We start from the raw sequence: 27993 nt of genomic DNA on the forward strand, positions 1-27993 counted from the left end.
ACTTACAATTAAAAAAAATTTAGTGCTATCCTTCCCCAGTTCATGAGTTCCAGAATAGTTTAGAATACTGCACCTAGATGGCGTATTAGGATATTAATCATTTCGCAAACGCTACATTTTGGCGGCACCAGACGCAGACGCCAGGTGACTGACGGATGCAGCTGATTTCACTAATTTTTGTTTGTTGTCTACTTGACAGTTACCGACTACTTGTGTTAGTTTTGTTTGTTAATCGGTTAGTGTAATTGTAACTACATATGTACATAACTTGCAAAAATCCGTGTGTAGGATTTTAAATCACGTCCAGAGTGAATTGGTGAGTTCGTTGAGAAAACTAAAATTACCAAAATTATAGATTATGTATTCCTATTTATAAGAAAAGTAGAGGCAAGGAAATGTCATCGTGCTTATACCTAACCAATTTTTGAGATTGAGATCATTGGTTTTAATAATGGTCCCTTGTCCCTGAAGATAAGCATTTGGCAACAATTTATAATCAACAAATACCCCACAATCCTGGATCTATGGAAAAGCTACAGTGAGCTACAGTTCTCGCCGACTTTACCGTTTACACGCATCAAATCTGTCGTCCCTATATGTACTAATAACATTGAAAGGCGAAAACTGTAACTCGGCGAGAACTGTAACTTTTCCATATTACATATATAGAATCCATTAAAGTACAAAGGGTACAAAGCCATGTCAAGGTCTCAACAAATCTCTACATACACCCATACATTATAATAATCTTTACCTGATGTATTTACATAAACACATTTTGCTGTGTACAATCATGAACAGATGACATAAATATATATTATCATACACGCTGAGATATGAATGTGTCTGCTCGGCCTTAGTTTTTTTTTTACAATTATGAGACATATGTACATAAATTAAAGTACAATCTTCTTTCTTAACATTCTTTGGCCACCATGCACTTATATACGCTTTTATATTTACAATGTTATATTGGCAATGGTACCACTAAAGATTTAAATTATTATTTATTATTAAAGATTTAAATAACATATTATAAAAAACCAGTCTGCACTGTATTGAAATCTAAAGGAAAATCACACAAATATTATTTTAAATAATTTTACTTCAGTAAAAATATACCTTAAGCCTTTACAATCAGAAAATAATCTCATCTGTATCTATTTCAGCAAACCTGCCATGTTAATTCATGATGGATCTAGAAGTAGGAGATGATTGCAAAGTCTGCTCAGCTTACTCAAAAATAAACAGGATATATGTGAAAGGCAGAGACAAGGAAGAGAGGCAGAGAGACCTGAGGATAGATCTTGATTTACTGACAGGAGGTGGTCACCAAGGTGGTCAAGTATGAAACATAAATACATTTCTTGTATTTTTTATAACTTCTAAAACGCTTTAGCTTTTGAGCCTACAAATATCAGATGATGACGACCCATTCCTTCTTTACTCTTTATGCCTCTCGGTCAAAGACTTTAAAGTGCTTCGCATGGAGCAGGGCTTGCTGGTTGACTTTGACAACTTCGCCAACCAAGTTGTTCGATTGCTCGACGAATGCTCCAGTTCCTACAAGTCATCCCAAAGCAACAGATTTAGTCTGGTGCTCAATGACGACCCTTTGAACACGAGACTAGAGTTCATGGAGACAAACGAATTCAAACACCTCTGCCATTTATCCTTGAAAATGGTCGAAGGCTCAAGTACCGAAATAAAGAAGCATATGGCTCTGAAAATAAAGACCTTAAAGGTAACTGATGTCATATCCTCGATGTTAAAGGAGATTGATTTTGAACTGTGTACTATTAATCGGGATGAAATTGGGTGTATCTTCTGTCAGAATTTACATCAAATAATTGAGAAGTAATTGGTCACTAAATTATAATAATTAAAGTCAATTTAGAAAGAAAAAATTGAGATCAAATTTTCTTGAGGTTTGATGATTATAGGACGAGCGGCGTTTCTAAAACTTAACTAGCGATACATCTGGAAGTCTCCAGCACTCAGAAGTGGGGAGAATCACCACAAAGGATATAACTATTCATGTTTTAGGAATCTCTACGCAACACAAACAATATTTTGGAACAGAAACAGCAGATGTTAAGTGTGGCATATGAAAAACTGGAGAGTAAAGATCAAGAACTTGAGCGGACCAGGCAGCAGCTCAAGGCAGAAAAGGACTGTTTAGAGCAGAGAGTCTTGAAAGAGGCAGCAGACATGAGAGAATCTCTATCAAGGGTAAAATGTTGAAATTTAAATATGAACAGTTTTTGAAGTGCAATAATCATGCCATTCCAGGTCCATATTGAGTGGCAAAACAAACTTGAGAAAGAAAGGCAAGAATTAGAAGCCAGAAAGGCCCAAGAGCTGCAAGTTCTTGAAGATCAGTTTTCAGAAGAAAAGTTAAGGAATACTTTACTCTCAGAAAAATTGATTCACTCTGAAAACAATGTCAGGTATGACAAAGCACCATATGGCATAATGGAACATTATTTAATGTACCGTTTTCTTCAGGGATCTTGCTAAATTAGCTGACAATACTCAAAAGGAGCTGAAGTCTGCTCAAAAAGAAGTATTGACATTAAGGAAACAGAACTCTCAAATCGATATGGACTACCATAAAAAGGATGACGCCATGAATTCACTTAAAACTAAAGTTGCTGTTCTTGAACAGGTATTACTGGCCCTTTCCTTATCAAATCCACATTAAATAATTGATCCTCTGCAGGAGCTGAAAGCAAAACTAAGTTTAATTGAGCAGCAACAAGAAGTTCTGCAACTGACGACCGAGAGGAAGAATGAACTGGAGTCCAAAGTGGCCAATGCAGAGGCATCTGTAGGCACCAAGAAAGCCTCTCTTCAGCAGCTGCAAAGTGAGATGGTCAAGGCGAATGAGATTATCACCAAGCAGCTGAATGAAATCCAGAATCTGAGTGCTAAAGTCAAGTTACGGACAGAAGTGGCGCTCAAACAGGAAAGCTTGCTGGAGGCGCGGGATAGAGAAATCGAAGCGCAGAACTCAAAGATATCAGCTTTAGAGGCAAACTTGTTGAAGAATCAGGATGAACTCAATAAACTGAGGGATGAGCAGAGCAAGGTTGCTGAGGACATCAAAGGGAAAGACTTAATTATTAAAAATAATGAGCAAGGTGAGAAGTCCTGATAGATATTTGGAGAAAATTATAATAATAATTTGTTTAGTCATCACATACTTGACAAAACAAGTGAAAGAGGCAGATAGCAGGACGCTCAAATCTGTTATACCGACTTCTCTTATGACTCCCATGACTTCGACCCCAATGGTTGGCGTCTCCGGGCCACCAGGCTATTTTGGAACCAGCTCTGTGCAGCCGATAGATAACAGCGCTGAACACTTTCTGATGAGGCAAAAAGAAAATATTCGCACCCAGGCTGAACTACGCCAAAAGTAATGCATTGAATCAATTCAGTTTAGAGTGTTATTAATCCAATGATACTGTAGGTTAGGATTGACAGACCCATTGGGTTCATACCGACCCATGGAGAAAACGCCCTTGACACCATTAATGGAGCAGGCGAGTGACATTCGCGCTGATTCTAGTGCCTCTGGAGACTCTAAAAGAATCCCAAAGTCCAAAGAAGTGCCAAAGTCAAGGCACAACCCAACAACCACAACACCGGCTGTGAAGCGATCCGATATTCTTTCAGCCTACTTCCCAAAGTCGGCATAACCTTTAATCCAGCTCTAGCATTCTTAAGAAGAGTGAAGGTATTTATTGTAGATGTTTTATGTTTGGAATTTGGAATTGACCTGCTGCGTTTCACCAAAAAAAAAAAAAAACATTTTTATTTTATTCTATACCGCGTATTTTTGTAGTTGATTCAAAATTCCCACTAGCTAAAATCATTCATTTAAAACAGATATCCAATACTTGCTGCATAATATAAGTTATTTTTTTACCTTTGCTCAGCACTTTGCGTGGGCCTTATCACATTAGGCTCAAGTGACCGCAGACGAGCTTGGGCCCAATGTGGCTATTGGCTATCTTTTCGCCTCCCCGCACCGAGGTCTTTGATTGGAACGCCAGAAATTTGTCCCTAAAGCCGCTGGAAAGGTGCGAACACCAGCAATTGGCGCCTCCCAGCCCGTTGAGCTATTTGGGCATTTCAAGTCACTCAACTAACCACCTTTTGCCATCTCTGACATAAGGCTGCCAGTATCAGATCCCCAAACTGCTCAAATATCTCCCACTGCTTTGACACTCCTGAGAATGCCTTAACAATACAAGCCAACGGGCTGGTTCATTTGAGGAAATAGCAAAATAAATACTTTTATGCTTCCGCTATAAAGATTAACATTGCTCACTTCACAATCTGAAATAATAAATTTCTAACTTGATCAAAAACGGATTTAATAGGTTTTTTAAGTAGCTATCAGTAGCTATTACATATTACATGGTTTGAAATATTTCATTCAAAGCGCAGTTTGGATAATACAGCAAAATGCAGAACTGGCTGTTTTGCGAATCAAGCCAAGTGTAAATTGTACTGTCAATTGGTGGTCCCCCTTTAACAATGGACCAATTCAGACCGATTGATGCTCGTTTGCAATTTGCCCAGTGGGAGTGATTAGCTCTGATAGCGGATTTCCTACTAACAAAACACTCGTGGGCAGTTCTGCTCCTACACCAACAACGTGCAATGTAAGCTGACGTTGAGCAACCATAACGCGCAAATTCCCAGGCTGCTATAATCAGTAGTATATCAAATTACTCGCTCATCATCCAACGCACTTGCATTAAAACAACTCATTTTAAAGTGGGACAGGACGCCTCCTTCGCAATTATGACCAAACAAAAGTGGAACAGGAAAATTGAGCCATTGTTATGATGCATCATACTACACTACTTGTTAATTGCTCTTGCTGGTCAGGAAACCAGTCATTTGACCAATTTATGGTTAGTGGAATTTTAAATTTGTTAGTCTCATCAACATTTAGATGGAAAATACTCCGTTTTTAAGTAGGGTAAAGCGCAATAAAATGGATCACAATCACAATATTTTATGATCACGTTAGAAAATTTGTATGTTAAGCCTTAAGTTTGTTATTATTATAACATCCTTAGCTCAAATGTTAAATTTATAATGAGCTCTCCTTTTTTGGTCAAACCACGGTTAAGCCTTATCGCACTACTCAAAAATTATATTTTAAAAAATGTCCTAATATTTATTTAAATTACAATGCTTCCTCGCATATATTATTATAAATCCCTCTCCCTAGTAACAAGCGGTACTGCTGAAATATTTTTAGATATTCTCCTTGTGCTGAGTTTAGCATTAGGAGCTTCAGAACTTAGGCTCTCTTTGACTAAATTCACAACGCTCCATCACATAGTACCAGGGAAAATGATCAAAATCATTTTAAGTTATGTGCCTCTAACTTGCTTGATGGCTCAACATGCAAGCTATAAACTCTCGTTATTGCAACCTAAAAAGCAAAGTAATTATTCAAACTTGTAATATGTATTAGGGGTGATCCTGATAGATTATAATTTATGAAGCTTAATGCCCAAGGGGCCTGGTTTTGCTAATAATTGGTAGAAGCTTATTTATAGGCTGCTAAATTGGCCGACCAATTAATGGACAAGAATTTTTGGCAGACTACCTGGAAGTGATTCTCATAATGATCTCTCTGATCTTCCAGTTCACCTTCAAAAGAGATTTTACCGCTTAGATGACGCCTTTCAGTGCTTAAATCCAATTTTGTTTGCATTTTATGCTCAGGCGTGCAAGGTTGGAAAGTGAATGTTGAAACTTAGGTCAAATTAAAGCATTTTAAACTGGCTGGGCTAAATTGATTGCACTTTAATGAAGAAAAGCCTCGCTCTTTTTAACCATGCTAATTTTGAAATGAAACTTGCATTATTTAAAATTGATTATATCAAAACTCTATTGATAGGGAGCTTGTGGAATTCTTTCTGGGTCATATGGTCAAATATATTATAAGACATATTTTTAGGTCTATGTGTAATTAAATTCATTTAGCCCGACATTTGCAAAGTGAAGCAAATGAAATTTTTTGCAATGCGAATGACACTCCAGAAAATTACCGATTTAGAGACTTGTGTCAGAAATTCCAACTGCCGAAACCAGACAAACATTGTTTGAGCTAGGTCAGTGGTGTGCGTTTACGGCCGTTTTATGGCATTTGTGGCGTATTTTATTGCACCAACAACAAACGTTTTATTGCTTTCGGTCACTCAATTGGAGTTTTGCACTGGGCGGCACGAGCGGGGACAAAGTTTGTCTGGTCAGGCGTTTGTAGCACAGTGCCCACAGTGGCAACAGCGTGAAGAAGAGCGTATATTATTCAAATTAGAAAGACGCGTGCCTATTGCACTTTTACGATCGCATTTTATCGCTTTTTTATGGGCGCGTAAGCTGACAAACACGCGTTAATGAATCACACACCCGAAATCCAAATTATCATTATTTTCACCAACAAACACGACGGACCCACAATCTAGTCAGCGGCGCAATCAAAGGATGCCTAATCTCAAATTTTTGCATTCTTAACTGCGGAGAAATTAATGCACTCTACCTCATTTTAAATATTATGTCGCACGCTAGATTGGGCTTGGCTATCAATGAAATTAGTGCAAACTCTTGCAGTTAAAGTAATTCTAAAGTTGCGGTCGTGGGAATTTGAAATTTTGTCTAGATTCATATAGTATTTTTGGTGGTACAATTCTAGTAGAAGAAAGCATTCATGCTATTTTGAAAAAATTCTTTACTTCCCTTTTCTAGAAAGGGATGTAAGTCACGCATAATTCACAGTCCATCAGATTGGAATTCACGTTGACATGTCAGAGTGCATTGCAAATTCGAAATAGGAACGTTTGCATTCAATGTGACAAAAGTACTTTAAAATAAAGTAAATTCTAGCCCTCGTTTGGCTGAAAAATACAGCATTATTTGCTCCAAGAGAGTTGCTCTAATCGCGGACAAGTTTGCTCACGTTACTAATTTGGTGCTGGTTAATGAGCAAAATGTTCAAACGCAAATACTATTTTACCATTCAGAAAGTTCAGAGGCATCTAAAACGTTCAGCTATGATCGCTTCTTAATGCGTTCCCAGTGAACTCCAGTTGTGGCAAAAACGCGTGATGTTTTCGTTACATAATTGTCCACAGATTATTTCAAAATTTAAGTGAAATCAAGACAAGTGTCACAAACACTCAGTCAGGACAAAAATAAACATTATCACATATTGACGCAGACCCAAACCACGTGCACGTGATAATAAAATTTACTTGGTCGTTGTTACAAGAGATGATTTCATTTGCATAATTTTCGTTTCAAACGCGCCTTTATTGCACCCAACATCGTCATAGCCACAACAAAAGTTGACTCTTTGCGTCTCTTCATGAAGGCTAGTAGTGCTGGCTGGATTTCGAAGCTATTTTGCATGCCTTACTCCGTCCAGCGGTGAAGTTTCGCCCGTTTCACAATTTGCTTTCTTAGATTCCCTAGGTAATTTATGTATTATTGGACGCGTCTGATGGTCAAAGAGCCGTGCGACAGCCACTTTCGTATGCTATTGGGCAGCAAGTAGGCAGGTTTCGCATATTCGCTCCGAACCAGCACTTAACGCAGAGGATTAAATAAAAAATTAAATCACCTTCCCACAGTTCCTAGCGTTGATATATGTTAATGCGGTTGTCCTTCGAAATTTGGACACAAATTTAGGCGTAGTTATGTTCACAGGATTTATTGGACCAGCATCTTTGTTGCATATCTAGCTGAAAATCCATGTAATTTTTTACTAAAGCGAAACAAAGGAGAAAGAGGAAATGATTTAGTTGTTGCACAATAGATTATTCTACTGAATAAACAGGGGCTTCTGCTAAATAAAGAAAAATTCAACTCCAGTTTATTTAAGTCATTTTTCCTACAACCGTTTGATATAAGGCCAGTTTTTGCTCATTCTGGGTATAGACACTGCAATTTACTCACATGAGATAATGAGTCTGGTTTGATAGTAAGGTCAGATAAGAGGTCCGCCCAACAGAATTTAATACAAACTTGATCGCGTTGTGAGACTTCAGCCCAGCCTAATTGCAATGCCAAATTTTCGATTTCAAGTTGCTGACGTTGCGACACATAATTTGTTGCAAACGAAGACAACAACGCGGACGCGACAGCTTTCAAAGGTCATTATCGTGTCCCAAGTGTAGCAGGCTTATAATATATTCCATCCAAACCAGCTTAATGGACACAGCAACTGTGTGTTTTGACCCAAAGAAATTCGCAGTTGCCTAGTCAGCGACAAGTCCGTCCAAGCCGCCCGCGGTGGCCCGCGGGTGTCGGGTCAAATCGATTGAGAGCGCCCTAACGCAATAATTGGCGTTGGTGTCAAACTAAAGCGACCGCCTTTGCATAAATATTATTATGATAAAAAACCACATCATAAATTTTGGGTGAGCAACGCATCGGCTTGACCTCCAAGGCCACATGTGATCCCGATGATGATGACGCCAAATCGGCCTGGCCTTGGCTCCTCTGTTTGTTCCTAACGAGTTTTTAATATTAACTGACAACCAGCAGACCCTCTCGCAAAAGAGATATACATGTCATGAGTTGTGTGTGAGTGCTGTGGTACACACCCACCGAATGTTAATTACGCTTTTGATACTGCTCATTAAAGCCTCTAAACTTTGTCTCTCGCTCGGTACCCCTTTGGGATTTTGTCGGCTCTCTTCTCTCACGGCCTGCATCGTAATTGCCCCTTGTGTGGCATGCATTTTCATTGCGAGGCGCCCTCCAAGTGTTCACTTCCAGTTGCTAGGCTGCTCATAAGCAAGGTTTCTTGTGCGCGGTGAATTTGTAATTTTTTCTCGTGCTTTAGCGAGGGTTGAAAATTTTCGAAAGTAACACTTTATATAAACTGAACTGTTGATGCATAAATGAACATTTTTCTGACGCCTCCTGTTTGATACAGAAGTGTAAACATTTACATCTCTGGAAGGAAGGTGTTGTTGTAACAATAAGGAATTATCATAAAGTTTACAACAAATAGTTCTAATTTAGCACCCGTAATGAAATGCTGAAAAGGAAAAAGACGTTATTTTCCTATATTAGTGGTAACTAGTGTATGGACAAGCTCAATTTACACTCAACTAGAATGTGGAGGCCACTCTCTCTAACAAAATATCAGAACGTAAAACAAATTAGAAGCCCTTGTTCGATATCGCTTGCTGATAAAACAGAGGAGCGCCAGATAACAGTGAAGAGGCGTGCTAAAGTTCCTATTTGTTTCTAAGGAAATAAAAATTAAATCCATCTGGCGCATTTTGGAACACTTCAATAAATATTAATTAAGGAACGTGCCAAGCAGACAGTGAAACTAGTTGTCGCTGTCATGAGCACTACTCTTTACAGCTCTAAAATAAATTTGAAACCACTTTGTCACTGTCATATTTTTTATCGGAGTATTATTTCGATTTTTTGCAAGGAAGACTTGCTGGCATTATCGACTTAAAAACGTGCTACATTGAAACATTAATCGTCTTCCTAAACTCGTTATGTGATTCTCTCTTTATTTCATGCAAATTTAATTAACTTAAATGAAGCAAGCCAACCACCGGCTGATATAAAGTTAAATTATTTCATAGACTTTTAATGTATTCATGAAATGTAGATAGAAAACTAAAAATCATTATAATTTCTCACTATATATTCTCACAAAATTTCATGATACCACTCGATAGTAGAATTGTCGGTTCCTTGAAAGCCAAGGATTTCCTGGAGGTGTTTTCAAATTCAAGCGGCTGGGGGTGGCGCGTGTGTATTATATTTATAGGCGGTGTGATTCTTTTCGCTGGGAGAGTAGAATGTGAGGTTATTGTGTTCTAGCAGATTCGGCTGCAAAACATAGTGGGAGTCGAGCCAGGGACTATGAATGCCAAATCAGTGACCCTGCAATGTCACAAACGCCACCACTCCACCAGATACCGACCGCTTGATGTTTGGTGGAAATACATATTCTTCTAACACCAGTCGCTCATCAGTACGATATTTATTGTCAAATTTGACATTGGCGCCGAGCCAGAGATTCAGCTGCACGTACCTAGATTGCAAATGCACCCTCTCCATGCAGCATCTCAAGTAGACTGCCGTGGAAATTTTAAAAATAGGATTTATTGATTTTCTTAATTATGTTTGCATAACGTAACTAATGAGGAAATGATGCTTGCCCATATGAGTACAATGTTGCCATTAAAAATTAAAACATGAACTGATGAGGTACTTTAACAAAATGTTCTACATTAACAAATTTCTTTTGTTTTTTAATTTGCTTTTTTCTAGAAGATGAAATCAGAGAGATGCTATGCAAAAGTAATTTAAATTCGCTGGTGTTCTAATTCCTCAGACACAAAACAAAATCCACTTTAATCAGCGAGTGAAGTCATTGACTTGCCCTGTTGCTCAAGCTGAAGTCTGGGTGTTCACCAAAAGAATGTTAAATCACGTGGACCATGTGCGACCGAAAGACTAACAAACCGATCCTTAAGTAAGGTAAACAGCTGAGATTTTTTGAGCGGCTTTGGTCAAGTGCCAAATTTCACCCGCTTGGGTATTTTTGCAGTTTTGAAACCTGACTTCTCCTACGAAAGAGAAAATTAATATGAATCAAAGGTTGTTTATTCCTGGTTTGTCCTTGGCCTACTAGAAAAATTGCATTCGTGCTTGGGGAAGAGATTAATATTCTGTAGCGGAAAGTCGTTTAGTTCTGGTTGAAGCAAAAGAGCTTGTTTTGTTGGCGAGTCAGTGGGTGAGAAAGTAAAATATCTGTTTTGCAGTGTTTGTGTTGCTTCTGATAGCAAAAAATCAGGACATTCAGCAGCTATTTTAACTGACGATGTGTAATATAGCAGTGTCGAGTGTTTCTGTGTCGTTTCAAAGCGTGGTTAGTGGTTTGACGGTTTTTAATGCGGCTCTAACTCATGATTAGATATGATTAATTCCCCGGTTTCCCACGAGCTGAGCTTCTTGTAATCGTCAGGGGCAAACTGCAATGATAATTACTAACGCAGTAAACTTCGTTAGATTGAGTCTAATTGAAATATATCTAAAAAATTATCGCCGCGAGCCAATTGCAGAATTATCTCTCTTCCGCTCATTTCACTTGCTCCAAAAAAACACTTCAGATATTTTTAGTCTCAGTTTAGAGCGGAGGAAGGGTGTGACACAAGTGGAGATTCCTCTCTTCGACTTGTAACCACGGCCACGGCGCAGGAGGCCATACCGAGTCCGATCGAATGCATTCGGTGGTGCACAGCGGCGGCCACAGAGTATAAACACGTGCAATTGCAGCGAAATCACTTTCAGTCACTCGTTGCCATACCAACACGGCGGCGGTGGCCTTGCACGTGGAGAGGCCGGTCTCTGTGCTTTTCCACGCCATCGCAGCTTGCCTCACAATCTCATGCGTACACCTTGCCCAAGTTCTTTTGTGTTGCTCGCGGCGAATAATGAATTTGCTTCTGCCTGCTCGCCACTCCGATGCGGTGACAATCATTTCCTTGTTCGCCTGACTTGCAGATTCCATTGCTCAATGTGCGTACTTTTATTACGCAGGCCGTTTGACTATTCATTCCCTGCGCGCGCCGGTTAAATTGGTCCGAAGCACTTGAAAGAGAAGATAAATTGGTCCCTGCGACTCGCAACGTTAGTGCCGCAAGGAATAAATTAAAGCAAATTGCTGCAATTGAAAATGTCTAAAGAAATTTCGCCTTTGGCTTCTAGTTTTCGTTGTCAGTTGCAATTCCGGCACGCGCCTTATTGTTACTGTGCCTAATTTCGAACGAGACAATAACAAACTGACGTTTGTGTTCAGGGGAGGATATGCAGAGTGAAAAATTGCTTCGTTAGATGTTTGGATGTCAATTTCGCCATTCTATTCTGAGAAACTTAAGTTTAAAAAGCAGTACTACTTTTGAATAATTGTTTGAATTGTTTCTTCGATAACAGGTACGTGTATGTAAAACAATTGCGTGCCACAAATACAAAATATGTTTACTTTTGAATTTTATTCGCTTTTAATTTTCCATTTAAAATATTGACGGATAATACAATTGTATTCTTTTTAGATATTATCTTGTCGAACTGAACCACATGGTAGTTTGAAAGAATAATCCTAAAATCTTGAATTAAAAAAAATGTGATTGTAACGAAACTTTATTTTAAATATGTATGGTTAGTTAAAACCAGCTATAATATTGCGTGAATTTCGGATTATTTGGCGAGTTGCAAAAAAATGTTGATTCCACAAAACATAAATATAATTTTTGTCTTTTGTTGCGAGGCATTTTGGAAATTGCACGGAGTGTTAGGCACACTTTTAGTTCAACCAAAAAAACAGAAGGGTTTGTTAGCGCACGTGTCACGAATACTAGTTTCCTTGCGGAGCTATCGCCAATCTATTTTGACGAGCAAGAAGCAAGATAATTTGTTATGCACTTCTTTATCTTCCTAGCCAAGTAGAAGTGCAAGTTGAAAATTAGCGTAACATCTTTTATGCTGAAATGTCAGCAACTAAATGATTCAGCTTTGACTGGCAACCAGAAATTTAAACCTTGCCCCGAGCGCGTATCAGCACTTGTCACTTTTTTCTCTGATTACCTCATTGTGTACAGAACAGAGCGGGAGTTACGATTTTTCGATCAAAGTATATTTACTCACCAGTACTGATTAGAGTGTATATTTTCGAAAAAACAAGATCACGATGTTTCGGAATGGATCCCTCTCATAAAGATAACAATGAGAAAAGCCCGTTGCGTTCAACTGCTCTGCTAACATCAGCTGTTCTAATAATATTTAACAGCCTAGGCAATGCGAATAATTTTGCAACAACATGTTCGCGCGTGCGTTGAAAAATAAGCTTTTTACTTGCGATTATACTTGTCGATTCTTTCTTCTGATAATTTACACCAATATTAATTAATTTAAAAAGAAAGCCAACCCACCATTTAATTCAAGAACGATGATTCTGAGCATGTTTAATTTTGCTGTTCAATGTACGATTTATAATGTTTGGAGATTTCTGTGATGAGACAAGATACTTGAGTGACCGTATCCATCGTTTTAAACTAAACCAAGTCCCAATGAAATGCTGGAAATCCCTCCGCAGCGTTGTCATAAAATCAGCAACATGTGGAAGTTCAAGTTTAAATTAGAATATTTTAATTCAAACACCAAGAAATACAATATTACATTATGAGTTACGTCGGAAAACATTTTTTACATTTAACGTGATGGTAAAATTTGATTGTTCAGTTATTTGCCTTCCTGACTGCCCCAGAAACACATTGTTTTTCTCACAGGACGCTACACTTTTCTAGAATAGGTTATGAGCCCTTTAAATATGCTCAAGGATGGTCGCTAGATTTAAATTCTAGTTTCACAATAGCTGCATAGCAGCCCAAAGTATCATCATTAATCTTGATATGCGCATCGGCAAAGAAGAAAACAAATTAAATAACCCAGCCTACAGGCCCACATCTTCACGGCCAAGTTAACGACAATAACAGCAATTTCGGCACAAGTGATTGATGGATCTCTCGATTCTCCTGCTCTCTCGCTCCATTGAAAAAGAAAACGCGCAATAGATGCAACAGAGAGAGAGGTCGTCAGTCCCAACACAATTTTGAATATCCTAAAACCCTCTCGTTTGGAAATGCTATCAGAAATCCTGCGTGAAACCTTTCGACCTCGCTTGGTGCCGTTCGCGCTGATTATGCTCATGATGACGTCCGTTGAGGGGCTCGATTCTGCACAGTTCTAATGCGCCTCCAGCGGCCGACAAGGCGCGCACCGCCGTCATTAAAATAACTGTTCGATTCTAACATAGGCTAGGCTCAATTCTTAGCAGATGAACTAAACTCGAGTTAAAAATGTTTTTACGAAAACAACAACATTAATTAGCTTCTCTTTCACCATGTGAATTTCAACGCAGACCTTTGCAGAACAGAGATTGAATCGACACAATAACATTTTCGTAATTATTAACACATTATGAAAGCTTTATTTAAAAGACTATCAGCTGCTTCCCATTCCAAACAACACTCCTTCTTGTTGTTTGCCTGATCAATGAAATTGCAAAACAAATTAGCGCGTGTCGCAAAAGTTGCCTTTTCTAGAAAACAAAAAGCTAAGTAAGTCTTTGTGATTTTGTATTGAGTAAATCATCGCGAGTAATTGCGTGGGACGGTTTACCGCAAGTGAGAGTAATTAGAGTGGATACTGGTTGACATTTGACCCCTCATCACGCAAAAGACGTCTTTAAGTTCATCGAGTTTAGTCCCAATCTTTTAATTGATGGATCTGGCTCATCAATTCTTGCTGGATTGAGGCACATGAACTGACCGACTTATCTCCTTCATAATTAATTGCTTGCTTCCTAATATGCTGCAATTGCGCATCGAGCATGCTCATAGCAAACCGCGAGATGCTTAATAAATAAATGCGTCAGTCCATTGAAGAAAACATTCTTTATTGATTATTCTAATCCGTTGGCAGAGATTGCCGGTTGAACTTGAAAAAATGTATTCGTCCTGGTCCCGGCAAAATTGCGCAACGTTCAACAAATACCCAAATTTTCATTGTCGAATTGATTGTTGACCTTTTCTTGCAACAAGGAAATTCGCGTTTGGTTGTTGATAGTTACGCAATTTTGCCGGGACCAGGACGTATTATTGTTAATTTTCCTTCCGATTGATCATTTTCTTACAAAATTAACGTATTCGTGATTCGAGCAATTAGCAAATTTTATAAATTATATCTGGCAAGTAATAACTAATTTCTTCAAATACCTAAAAATAATAATTTCTTTAAAAATCAATATTTATATTTATTTCTCCTTAGCTATAAATTAAAATTAAATTAAATTACCTCTTAATTGGTTTTGAATTTTATATTCCTGATCCTCTTGATGTTATTTAAATCAATTTTTAGCGGCAGTTATGTTGGTTTTGTAAAGAGATCTATTATATTTAGCTAGTATTTTAAGAGAATAAGAAAGGCATTAATATCAATTTCCCGGAGTACCCTGATCATATATCTATAAGCATATAAGACCCCACCTCTCTCGCCCTTTGTTCAGGAGAAGTGGGAGGCAAACAGGGGACGGTTAAAGGAGTGGGAGCCTTTTTTGCTAGGGGCTAGAAATTAATATTTTGTGCAGCAGAAAATCATGCAAAATACATTTCCGTCATTTGAGCTCACAATTAAATAAAACGAACAATAGAAAATGCGTAGCGTTGAGAAGTGGCGTTGAAATAATATTCCATCAACCTCTTTTTCCTTTACAAACGTTTCCTTGAACAAAATTGTGCGCAAAACTGCTAAACCAGTTTCCACGAAGTTAGTATGCATCAGAAACCCGAGGATTGTCAACATTCAACCCAGAATTTCTTCATTAGCCACTTCCGCGTTCGCAGTGAAAACTCTGCTATTCTTTTTAATACAAATCGCGACTTTTTGCGTGGGAAAGTCGAATTTAACCGCTCAATCATTAGGGGAGCAATTACAGTGTCTACGGTGACACGATAATCGCTGGTGGCCGTCGGAGGAGCAACGCGGCGTGGTCGTGGTGCATCAACGTGGGGGCTGCGCAGCCGCCTCCGGAGCAGTGGGGGCCCTAGATATTTATCCAGTGAGCGCAGCCGCGCCGACCACCAGTTCGGCACCAGCTGCTACACACAACTCGCCTTTGCCAAACGCAACTCGCACTCCCTAGACTGCACAGGCTGCGTGTTCTGTATGAACTGAAGACATCCACCTTTTGCCAAACCTAATTCGAGTAAGTACCTACCACCTTCCGCCGCCAGGTCAGCTCTGGGGCCCAGGCGCTCGGGGGAAACAGGGCGCTTTTCAACGAAAGGTGCCCATTCCTCGGGGGTTGGCGCTTTCTGCGCCAGTTTTTCTAGGAAATAATATTGACAGAAAAACAGGCGGTTTGGAAAAGGTTTCGCACTGAGTTAGTGCCAATCAATGCTGCGGGCGTGATAGGAATGGCAATTTGAATTGCTCCCTGTTCGGAACGGGGGGTTGAGACGTACATTATGGGGCTCTTTGCAGAATCGATTTTTTGTTATTTCCTAAATTCTTGCTAGTAATTCCTGCTTTGATTTTTCGTTATCAACTTGTTGAAATATTTCATATCCTTCCTGCTGGACAGTGACAGCAAATTTATCAGCGAATCATGACACATTCATGCAAACTTCCGAGCGAAACATGTTGTGGAATAGTGCTAGAGATATAAAACCTATTTAGTGACTTGCTGAGCAGTTCAAATTTTTGTCCGTATTGCTGACATTCTTAGATTCTTTCAAGGCACCAACAATTCTTCTAATGCCAAGGTCAAATATGCCCAGAATAATCCTGATCATGGAATTCGACGCGTTGTTTGAAATTTGTTTATTTCTTTTCACTGAATTTAAGTTTTTTAAGGTGGATACCTCAAATGTTGTGAGACACTAAGCGATTCACGAAAAAGTCTTCGAATATTTTGAATAACTAAGCCATTATTTAAATTTTAACCGTTTGAAATTTGTTTTATAAGCTCATTTGTACGCAAACCAGGCTAACTCTTAAATTTATCCAAGGCCAAAATAAAACCCTTTCTGCGGCAAAATAAATTAAAATATATTTTCAAGCGCCTACAAACCAATAATAAAAACCCACGACGTTTCCAATATTTCGTTGATCGCGAGTCCGGAGCCCCCTGCCGACACCAACCCCGATGAAACGGAAACGAGCAAAGAAACGATCAGAGTTCCTTCGTCCATGCTCGGCTGGCTTTGACCACACGCACGACCTACATCGAGCAAAACAACATCAGCTGTTCCACCCGGCTATTTCGGTCAATACACCGAGCGGTGCGGTGCGCGCGAGGGTGAGAACAAAACACTTTTACTTTATTATTGTGCTCTCTACCGCGCGCGTGCGGTACCTGTTGTTGTTTGTTTTGCTCTCGCCAAAATTTCGTCGGAAATTCCGTCTTTCCCTACACGATATTGTTCGCTGACAGGACGTGTGTTTTGACACAGCATGACAGCAGCCCAGCGCCCGCGGACGGAGCACGCGTTGCGAACTCGAAGGGAGCCGAACAGAGGGGTGCGCGCTGGTTATTTTTGCGCACTTATTTCTGCCATAGGGGATTCTGCGCTCGTTCCGCCAATTCGGGACGTGTGTTGCTTTCTGATGTCAATCGGCGCCGCTTTGATTACCTAGGCTTTGTGATTCGGGCGCATAAATATATTTCGAGATGTTTGAGGGTGACGCGATCCACTGTTGGGACACAAATTGTTGACCGAATTTTTTATATTCTATCAGAAAGTGAGATTTTTCCACGTATGCATTTTGGTGAATTCCTTACAGGATTATTCGGCTCAATCGATGCGTTGACATGGAATTTTGCTGAGATATCGACAGCTTGGAACTTGCTCACGTTTAAAATTCCGATCGTGTCAGCAAGTCATGAGATGCGAAAAATGCCTTCTGTCAGAAGGCTTAAAACTCTGGATTTATTTAATTTTATGTTGTTTTTAACCATCTTCTAAATACCACGCAAACGAAAATCGTAAATTCAATCCTGATTTTTCACATCCCCTTGATTCTGTATTTCAAATTCCATGCATTGAAGCTAATCGCCTTCTCAACGCCTCTACGTATCTTCCTTGTTGTCTCTAAAAATTTTCTTTTTATTTCTTCAAGGAAGCTTTTAGCACAGCTTTGCTTATAGCTAAATTCATTTTTTTAATATAGTATTATAATTTGAAGTAATAATTAAAAACTTCCATTTGCAAGAATTTGTTTGATCTGGAATTAAAATTAAAAAGGTGCTGTTTTGTTTACTGACTTTAAGTTTAATTTACGTGCAAAAAAGGCTTCAATAATTAGCGCTTCAGCCCCGTTCAATCGGTGTTCATTTTTTCTCTGCAGATATTTTCAATGCGAAGGCCACCACGAACAGCTTGCTTGGAGATAATATCGTCCCGGGGCCGTACGAGAAAATCGAAAGTAGACACTTAGCGTTGATAAGTCAATTCGACTTGATTGTGGCCAGGGGAATCGAAAGTGGCGCTGAGACTCGGAGAATGAAAAGACGGTGGCTCTATCGGAACCATTTATTTGTGTGGCTATTTTTAGTCTCTCGTGATTCCATTGAAACGTGCGAGACCTACATTTTTCCAATTATAATCAGCACGTTCTCCAGTAGTGAAAATAAAGGAAAATGAAATGGCATTTTGAGACCTTTTGTTCAAATCAAACTCTACTAGCCATTAATTCTTTAACGTAAATGCTCTCTATATTAATATTCTACTGCTGCTTACACATGACTACGCTTCTATTTAAGGAAGCTAGTGAAATCTTTGCCAAATTAATAATTTATATCGTGCCCTATTTTGTTAGGTACTTTTTATTTGGAATAGCTCCAAAGTTGCAAAAATTGCAATAAATTCTCTAGCAGGGAAAGCAAACAACATTTTGTTGTAATTTTGTGAGACCACGAGTTTGGCTTTTTGACCGACACACGCAGTTGTTAATTTTAAGAGAGATCATTCTTGACGCATTTGCAAACAAGTTCATCAACGGATTTCCCCGTTGGGCATGAGGAAAGTTTGCAAAATGCACCCAGAAGCAGTTGTCGGTGATTAACTAAGCCGAAATGGCTGGGGCTGACTAGCACACCTCCGTTTAATTACCCCAATTAAAGACGTTTTCGTGCCATCGCAATTAGACTTGGATCACGCGATCCAGAACCGCGAGCTGAGACTAGCCGGTCGGGAGGGACACGTGTGAAACAAAACAAGTCTAGAGATGAATGTCGGGAGAAAGAGAGAATGGCGTGATGACCTCTGCCGTGTTCCGAGAACTGCCGTTGGCACCAGAGAGGTTAACAGCGGGAGCCACAGCAGCCTCCGTTTACTCCAGAAAGTCGCCTTTCAGGAAAGACGTGTCGGTCGCGCTTGGTTTTATCACTCGTCTTGCTCTTATTTACGAAACGCGCACGTCAACTTGTTTTATTGTTCGCGAAGAGTGTCAAATTAAGACTTTGCAAAGTACCAAAACAAAAGCCTGACTTTGGAAGGTCTTGACGTTCGCTTGCTCAGCGACTAATCGGAAAATGCATTTTGTTATCTTATGTCATGTTGAGAACAAGGATAAAAGTAATAATATCTAATTATCGTGAGAAATAATCAAGATATCTAAAGCATTAAAGATATTAATTATTTGTAACTCTGAATTGTTGTTGCATAACTAATCGGTATTTTTTTAAGATATAAATTGCTAGGAATTATAAAAGACAAAAATGTCAAAATCTACCTCACTTACATATGAAAAAAAAATAATTTCTTACAGCGAAACCGATAGTTGGCCTAAATTAATGTAAATTTAACAAAACATTTTCACACAAATAGGTCATGATCTTGCATCGAAATAGTCGAGTGAAACTCTACGTTCAAGAATGTTCTCAAAATAACAAGTTTTGCTCTTTCAAAGTGGCTATCCTTGCTGGCGGGGGTCATTCATTCTCTTTGAAGCCCCACCAAGGCGCAATGGTGTTATTATGCCGATCTTCTCAGCTTTTAACTCGATGAGCGCGCCATAAAACACGAATTTCGCATTACCTCAATTCATTTCGCGCAATTTTCTTTTTTCATCAATGCTGGTGTGTCCTTCAAAATGTAATAGTTTAAGTGCACAAAAAGCTGATTGAAAATCGACTGGCAATCCCTGCCGCATGTCTTGTTTTATCTGCCGCACTGATTATCAGCAGCGCAATGGCACAACATATATTGATAATTAAGTGGACCAGTCGCTGCAGCAACACAACTTGATTGCAAAATCGCTATTGGGAGCAAAGAAATCTAATAGGATATGAGCGTTAGTTCCGTTGATAGTGGCTAAAAATAAAACAAGAGCTATTGCAGTGAATTCCAAATTTTATGCAATTGTTATTCTTATTTTCAATGATCGCGGGAAATTTTTTAACCTTGGCTATAGCTATCCAAAATACTTTGTAACATCATCAAAATCATTAACAAAATTTCTAACTCATATTCTATTTATTCTCATATCATCAAATGTTTTAGTACAAAATAGTATACTGTCATATTTAAAATTTAACTTTTTTTGCTATTTCCCGTTGAAATCGAAAAATGTATAGTCGGCATGCATGCAAGCGAGTCATCCAGCATTCTCACTTCTCCTCTTGTTATTCTCACCTGTCCCACGCGATTATTTATGAATGGAAAAAGGCACGACACTCCACGTGAATGGTGTTCGCGCAGAGTTATGCAAATTTTGGCTCATTTATATTTTTAACGCCATGCTCGCTTAATGCCATTGTATGTTTGCACCGAGCGCGTGTTTATTTGGCGGGCACTTGGGGAGTTGCTCTCGTTACCTTGTAGTCGGAGGCACAGCACTGCAAATATTAACTCGCTACCCATTTCGCTTGTTGGGAGGAACATTTTACAAACCCTGCCAACCGAAGCAGAACTTGTTTTAAACTCAAATTAGCAAATAATGAGCGCATTCAAGGTGGAGAGTATTTTTTAGGGCGTGCTAATTTCTTCAATGTTTTTTTCACGATATGCAAAAATTATTTTGCTTGAACGGACAAAAATTTTGTTTTTGGAATCTCTATTATTGCGATTTATTAAGTATAAACACTTACTTGTGTAAAGTAATCACGCGAACGAGTTTGGAAACTCTTCCTCAAGAGTTGGGGTGGAATTTGACAACCCCACCGCGCGTCTTATTGACCGGTCGCAAAGCACCAGCTTGCGACAGTGAACAATGGAGCCTTTGTTCGTATTTTATTCGTAGTGCTCGACGACGCTAATGGAAGCGTTTAATATTCCATTGAGAGCTGATGCGATGAATGAGCTGACAAGTCGTGCAACAATCGGGTGCTTTTAATCTTAATTAAAATTTTCGCTCTGGAACGAGCAAAACTTTGAGTTGAATTAAATTTATTTTTTCAGACATTCAATTCGTACCTCAATGCTTATGTAATATCAAACTGGCTGTAAATTCACAAATCGAAACTCTTGTAATTTTCTTGCTATTTGTTTACATAAATGTTTTCATAAAAAAATACACTGAATTTCTCACCAGCAAGAGCAGAGCCTTTGGACAATCTCAAAACCAGGCTCTTCCAATCCAGAGTAATTACTACGAATTATATTGACGCCTGAATGCAAACTTAATGAAACGATTTCTGAACTTTCCCTTTTGCGGCCGCTTTCTTCGCTCCACCCGTCGCTGGCCCTGTATTTCTGTATGTTTAATTCAAAACAAAAGGCGGTGCCGAGGAAATTTAATCGAATAACATGGTTGGTAAACGCAATTTCTTTGCGTGGATCGTCGGCGGGTCAGTTGCAGCCTAACGAATTCCATTACAGCTGAGGTGCGCATCAAATAATCATAATTCGGCACCGGTTTAATCGCCCATAATGCGTGTCCCTGGGTGGCGCCCTTTCGGTCCTTGTGCCGCAAACGGCCCAACGTTCAGGTGCCAACATTATCAAATTTGCATGCAGACGGCGTAGCTACGAGACACGTGCAATTAAACCTGCTCGAAATTCCGTCCTTCCGTGGACAGCGCTCGGCAGATTGGCCTACTTTTTCTTGATTTATGCCTTCATTCAAAAACGAACCGGCTCTAAGCCATATTTCATGAATCTGTATGACTCATGTTTTCAAGTGCTTTTTATTTTATCTTCTTGTTTTAAAATTTTAAACCCTTAACCAGTGAATAAGAACTTGTATATCGCACCAAAATTCGTCTGATAAATTTTTCATGAAGTTGTTTTCATCGTTTGAGTACAAAGTAGATGAAATAACTTTTTAGAGAGGGGGCGTGGAGTTTTGGAGTTAACAAAAAAGGAACTTTCGCTGATAATGAAATAATTAATTAAGAGAGTCAGTAAAAATGTTAATTTAAACCGTCATTATCCTCTTCATTTCAAGTTTTTCTTTGAATTTCGTTAATTATTTACGAATCTTTAGAATTTAATTTATAATGTCTACTTCCTCTTACTTTCTATAAGTGCTTGCAACTTTATTTAACACCAAAAATAACAAATACATGGATATTTGAAAACAAAGAAAATACACACATATGATATTTCATCTTTAAGTAAAATGATTTTCACCCATCCATATATATATATAATGTTTCCACACAGAGTTTGTCTTAAATACAATTATGCTTGTTGGTATCTATTCAATGAAAATTCCTTCTCAAAAACCTTTTCAAAAATCTTTTCCAACGGCTCGGCTAGAAGTTCGTAAAAATCTTGTGTGCGGCATTACAGCGATTACATCATATTAATATGTATCGTTAAAATGTTAGAATTACGGTTTAAAAGTAAAGTGCATTTATTTCTCAATCTCTCTTACTCTCACAGTAACCCTGGACAAACGGAATCTCGACAGAGAAAGTGGTGTCGTCAGTTGCGACAAACAAGCCATACCAATAGAACATTAAACACTCTTTATTGCGTCAAATAGTGCAGCAAAGCATTGAACCCTTTTATATGCTGCGCTTGTTGTGCAGCATCAAACTATAAGCTAGAGCAATAAAAGAGTCGTAAAGGCAACAGCAGGTACAACGAACCGACTCCCAGTAATCACCACACCACGCCTGTCCACTTGAGTGCAGTCACTAGAATTATTTTTATTTGCATTTTCTCCGGTGCGTTTTGCAGCTCGACAGAGTAGTCTAGAACATTAGGCGAATTCTTTATTTTTCGAGCTGAAAACTAAGGTCTTTGTCAACAGGCCGGCTCTATTTTGAGCGCAGGGAAAATCACGTTTCCCCGCTTAATTAAACTATCAGCGCAGTGTCCTTTGTCTTTTAATTGAGCGAACAAAGGAAAGCATAGCATCTCGATTTGGTAAATGACGTTATATGTATCCTCTTACACAAATGTGATCTAAAAAAGGAGTCGTACTCAGAGTATATTTATTTTGGACATATTTTCCATTGTGTGCTGCGTCACACTAGCCTGAATCTTTCAAATAAATACAATACAATTATTTGTTTCAAATTTTAATAATAATGTCCATAATTTGTTTAAAACTCAAAAAAATTAAATTTTTTCAGAAATAGATGATAAGTGTTTGAAACATTTCTTGATTTATAAAATAATTTTCTCGAAAGAAAAGCTTACAATATATAAATGAAAACAATTTTTGAGATGGATGCCCTCGTTAAAAGATTTAAAAGAGCCCCATGTCCCAGCTCCACGTCAAACTTGTTTATCAGAGCTGTCGGCCTTAATTTTGGCACTCAAGCATGAACTGACTGACCAACATAATTTATGCGGCTAAAAATATCTGGGCAAAGGTGTCTTTCAAAACCTTTCTTCGGCAATCACAACCATAGGTTCTAATTTAGCATTCACGATTTTTTTTCTCACTAGTTTTCGTCTGTTGTACGCTGAAACCTTGTTCATGAATGTAAGAGGGAGATCATTTACATGGAAATTGATCCGCACGTTACCGCGTGGCATTTCCATTAACGTCTGATTCCGTCAGCTTGGCGAGAGAAAAAAATGTGAAGTGAGCTGCTTGGCATTTCTTGCTCGTGAATTAAAACAAAGTTGTTCTTGTTCCATCGGGCCTTGCTTGGTGGCAAGAAATATTGCGAATGCGTGCGGGTCTCAATTTGCGTCATTAAATCGCCTGCAAGAAGATTTCTGCCGCCATTACCGCCACCTGAAGTGCTTGACCACTTGGCATAATTAATGTTCCCGTTAAGCATGGTGAAAATTCCATTTTTGAAATGTGATATTTGATGTCGTGAATTATGCAAAGTAATATTTATTCGGAAATGTTTGAGCCTTGGCTTGAAGTTTGGAGGGTAAATTGTTCAATTGTAGGGAAGCTGAAATATTGTTTGATTATAAAACTTTAAATATATGACGATATCTTTGAATTGAATATTTGCTTAAAAATAAGTAGAGGGAAGTATTTTTTGGATGAGGGCACCTCGTGCCAAACCCGCGCAATATGTTGTTGTACTGTGTGCATTTGCATTGGCACTGACTTTTACACGCGCAGAGTGACAAAGCAATTTCTGCTGCTATAGCTATAGCACTTGTTCTCTGTCGCTCACTCGGCCCCATCGGTCCCAATTTATCCCTCCTAGTAGCGTGTAATGAGCTGCAAATCTCAAGAATAGTGTTTTGGTGTTTTTAGAATGGCGGCTCCGCTCCAAAACGCCTACACCAACAAGAGAGTGCTGGACAGGTACCTGAGCCTTGAGCAACCCAAAAACGTGATTTTGGCCACCTACATCTGGATCGACGGCTCTGGGGAAAACGTCCGTGGCAAGACCAGGACCCTTGATAACACTTTTAAGGACGTGTCGGGTGAGTTATTTTATAGTTAGTTTTTCCAAAAGAACAAAGATTGCGCAGTTAACCCATCGCACAAAAGCTGCAAAATTTCACGCTTAGCTAATTCTGAAAAGTGTCTTGTTTATTTTCAGAGGCAAACAACTTTTTGCTTTTTTACCTTAAATTTTCAAGTTAGCAGCCATTTCTTAAGATTTCTGTATGCATAATTACAAAAAATTAGCCAGCGATTTTATTAAATTATTCAAAACCTGCTCTGGCGAACGTGCTGTGCGTCAGATATATTGTCGACACCCTCTCACACACTCTACCTGCCCTCCGGGACGGGTCTATTTTGGACTCGCACACACGCTTTGGACGTGGGCTCCGCTGCAGTGTGGCCTGGCTAAATAGCTTTGGTGTTGTGTTAGATGAACTTGACGCTGCCAAGCGACACTAGTTTCGCATCTGAAAGTGATTGCATGCAAAAATTAGTTTCTTGCTCAAGGGTACATTCTTTATTATTATACTAATATCAAAAAATAATAGCTGGCAAAATTACTGCTGACGTGCAAAATTCTGACAGCTTCTAGATTTAAAAAGAACTTTTGGCTTGGATTCAAAAACCGGTTGAAAAAAATTTCTCTCTGAAATAACGCGTGTTTGTTTGTAGAACTGCCCATATGGAACTTCGATGGCAGCTCAACGGACCAAGCCATAGGCAAAAACTCCGACGTCTACCTTTATCCCTGCGCCATTTACAAAGACCCCTTCCTGAGAGGAGACAACATCCTCGTCCTGTGCGACACATACAAATACAATGAAAAGCCCACTGGTAAGAATTTAAATGAAAGCATTTTTTTCTCGAGACTGAAAAATTCACTTTCGCAGAAACCAACCACCGCAAATCCTGCCTTGAGGTCATGAAACGCGCAGAGAAACATGTACCCTGGTTCGGCCTTGAGCAGGAGTACACCCTGCTGGACCAGGACAGGCATCCCTTTGGCTGGCCAAAGATGGGATTCCCCGGACCCCAAGGCCCCTACTACTGCGGCGTCGGTACAAACAAGGTGTTTGGCCGAGACATTGTCGAAGCTCACTACAAGGCTTGCCTCTACGCTGGTGTCAAGATCTGCGGCACTAACGCCGAGGTAAATACTGCTCCCTACGACAATTAGTCTCATCAACCAAATATGCAATTGAAGTATGCGTTCAGAGACACGATTTCCTCCTTGTTGTCAGCTGTCAGAAATGTTATTTAAATCCCTGGTGAAGACAATGCTAGAACAGTGCTAGAACTAAATATTCTGATCCAGAAATCCCAGTCTAAATTTTCTAGGAGAACGCGTTAAATAAATTAAAGTTCGTCTTGAAATTTGATAGACCTTTTAATTAATTTATATATTCTACTCAATTGAATTACACTCACATAATGTTAATATTCAAATTTTATCTGTTCGCATGGGAGGCTGTGTAATGCTGCCTATACTGCTATGAAGAATGATTTACAAAAATGTTAAAACTAATTGGAGAGAGATCTCTAGCTAGAGTAGGAAATTTTGTAATCAGTGTAATTTTCTAATTCCTTTCTGACCGTACTAGCAAAATATGAAAAATTTCCTAATTCAACAGGATAATTTTTCTCCAATTGGTAATAAAAATGTCTTAAAATCCCTGCTCTTTTCCTCGTCATTTATATCTCAAATATAACTATAAATACAAATTTCCACTTTTCAGGTCATGCCATCCCAGTGGGAGTTCCAGGTTGGTCCCTGTGTTGGAATAACGATGGGTGATGACCTCTGGATCGCCAGGTACATTTTGCATCGCGTTGCTGAAGATTTTGGTGTTGTCGTCACCCTGGACCCCAAGCCGATGCCAGGAAACTGGAACGGCACTGGAGCCCACACCAACTTCTCCACCGAAGCTACAAGAGCGGAGAATGGCATCATGTAATGAATCGCAATTAAATTTTTGCAGCTAAAGCTTACGTTTGAAATCGTATTCAGTGAGATTGAGAAGGCGATCGACAAGCTGTCAAAGCAGCACCTGCGCCACATCAAAGCTTACGACCCCAAAGAGGGCAAGGACAATGAGAGACGACTCACTGGACTCCATGAGACATCCTCCATCCACGATTTCTCTGCTGGTAAGTTGGCTGATAATGATATCCCTCTGGCTTTACTTTTTATTCAACCACATAATTTGACTTCTAAATCATTGACTTTGATTTGGTGTTAGGAGTGGCAAACCGAGGCTGCAGTATTCGCATTCCTCGCCAGGTTGCAGCGGACAAGAAAGGATACTTGGAGGACAGGCGCCCCTCATCCAACTGCGACCCATACAGTGTGTCCGAAGTTCTGGTGCGCACAATCTGCCTTGACGAATAAACAGGTCAGTTGTTGTCTAACATTTTGTTTTAATTATGTGACTCTAATAGCTTGTATTGTTCACAGGGTTGTGGCCAAATTACTCACTGAGCAGCCAGAGGAGTCAGATTATAAAGCGCATCATCTAATTTTTGAGCTCGATGTTTAACTGTTGACAAGTGCATTTTTCTACACATATTTTGCCCATCTTGAAAAAAAAACTTGAAATCTGTCCCAGTACTTCTATATATCATGTCTCGCCTTACTATACACCTTTTTGGAAGAACTCTAATTTTGATGCACGTACACACTCTGTAGAGTAGAGCGTAAGAGGAAATTGCACAAATTCACACCTTCCTCACAGACATTATTTTTCGAGAAAGGGTATGAAAAATGATTAAGGCGATGAATGAATGCCATTCTTATACACATGCCAAAAGGGGTTTTGAGTAGATGAGGCAGCTGCAGCAGTGATGCATGTCATTTATACGTAAAAAGACCCGCAAAGTTTCCAGCTAAGTGAAATTGTGAATGTTTGAGGAACAGCGGCAGATATGATAGTTCATTAATAATGCCTCGCACCAATTCAAGCACAAATTGACAAAAAAGAATACGTTGCATTCCACTCACTAACCCTCTCTATCTGCGCGCCTGTTTTATACAAAATGCTGGAAATTTCTGAGGACTCTTGCCCAATTTTAACCTAGAAATATTTGTTCATTGTTGTATCAACCAAAATTCTAGTTAGTGATATTTGTGTACTTGTCGCGCTACTTCTGCTTTTTATTGTCTTTCTTGCCACTTGTTGACGAGTGTGAAATTGAAAATTGTATTTTAAAAATGCTGTTTCATATTTTAAATGTACTTGTTTTAAATGATGCATATAAATGTTATAATGTAAATTGTTTCTGCGACCATTGAAAAAGCCACTTCGTGCAACCCATTTTAAAGTGTTAAAGGGGCGATATTTTATTAATTTGCTTATACACAATAAATATAATCATGAATAAAAGGAATGGTGACAACGCAAGGAAATAAATGCACATATGGTGACTTTAATTTGTCTTAGTTACTTGAATCCCTATTATTAAATGAAAAAATCATGAATTTTAATCACAGGATAAAGAATAAAAGTGCCTAATGATATATTGTATTAAGTTGCACCGGGAAGGTGAGAATTATTAAGTCAAAGTGTACCAAATGAAAATGAAAAATATAGAGACTTGGACTGG

At 39.0% G+C, this 27993-nt stretch overlaps 1 protein-coding gene across 3 annotated transcripts; it reads left to right on the forward strand.

The window, feature by feature from the left end:
- The first annotated feature begins 167 nt into the window (after positions 1–167).
- On the forward strand, positions 168–27804 carry LOC135940283 (glutamine synthetase-like). Of its 3 annotated transcripts, none has more exons than XM_065485110.1 (10): positions 168–316; positions 1170–1345; positions 1400–1744; positions 2047–2232; positions 2293–2450; positions 2509–2668; positions 2723–3143; positions 3196–3421; positions 3476–3742; positions 24256–24287. In XM_065485110.1, exons 2-9 carry the CDS (start codon positions 1190–1192, stop codon positions 3702–3704), a joined length of 1881 nt encoding a protein of 626 aa, XP_065341182.1. In that variant the 5' UTR covers positions 168–316; positions 1170–1189; the 3' UTR covers positions 3705–3742; positions 24256–24287. The 3 variants fall into 3 exon arrangements, with proteins under 3 accessions (XP_065341182.1, XP_065341183.1, XP_065341184.1); XM_065485111.1 differs by having other exon boundaries at positions 212–235; XM_065485112.1 differs by lacking the exons at positions 168–316; positions 1170–1345; positions 1400–1744; ... (4 more) ...; positions 3196–3421; positions 3476–3742 and adding exons at positions 15674–15835; positions 25066–25227; positions 25284–25543; ... (2 more) ...; positions 26634–26786; positions 26849–27804 and having other exon boundaries at positions 24256–24428.
- The last annotated feature ends 189 nt before the right edge of the window (positions 27805–27993 follow it).

The sequence above is a fragment of the Cloeon dipterum genome, chromosome 3, assembly GCF_949628265.1.
Source record: "Cloeon dipterum chromosome 3, ieCloDipt1.1, whole genome shotgun sequence".
Lineage (NCBI taxonomy): Eukaryota > Metazoa > Arthropoda > Insecta > Ephemeroptera > Baetidae > Cloeon > Cloeon dipterum.

What these genes read in the sequence shown, in the direction of transcription:
- LOC135940283 (XM_065485110.1), top strand. Translation starts at nt 1,190, where the DNA reads ATGATGGATCTAGAAGTAGGAGATGATTGCAAAGTCTGCTCAGCTTAC. An exon ending in TGAGAGAATCTCTATCAAGG is followed by an intron (nt 2,233 to 2,292) that starts GTAAAATGTTGA and finishes ATGCCATTCCAG; the next exon opens with GTCCATATTGAGTGGCAAAA. An exon ending in CAGGCTGAACTACGCCAAAA is followed by an intron (nt 3,422 to 3,475) that starts GTAATGCATTGA and finishes ATGATACTGTAG; the next exon opens with GTTAGGATTGACAGACCCAT.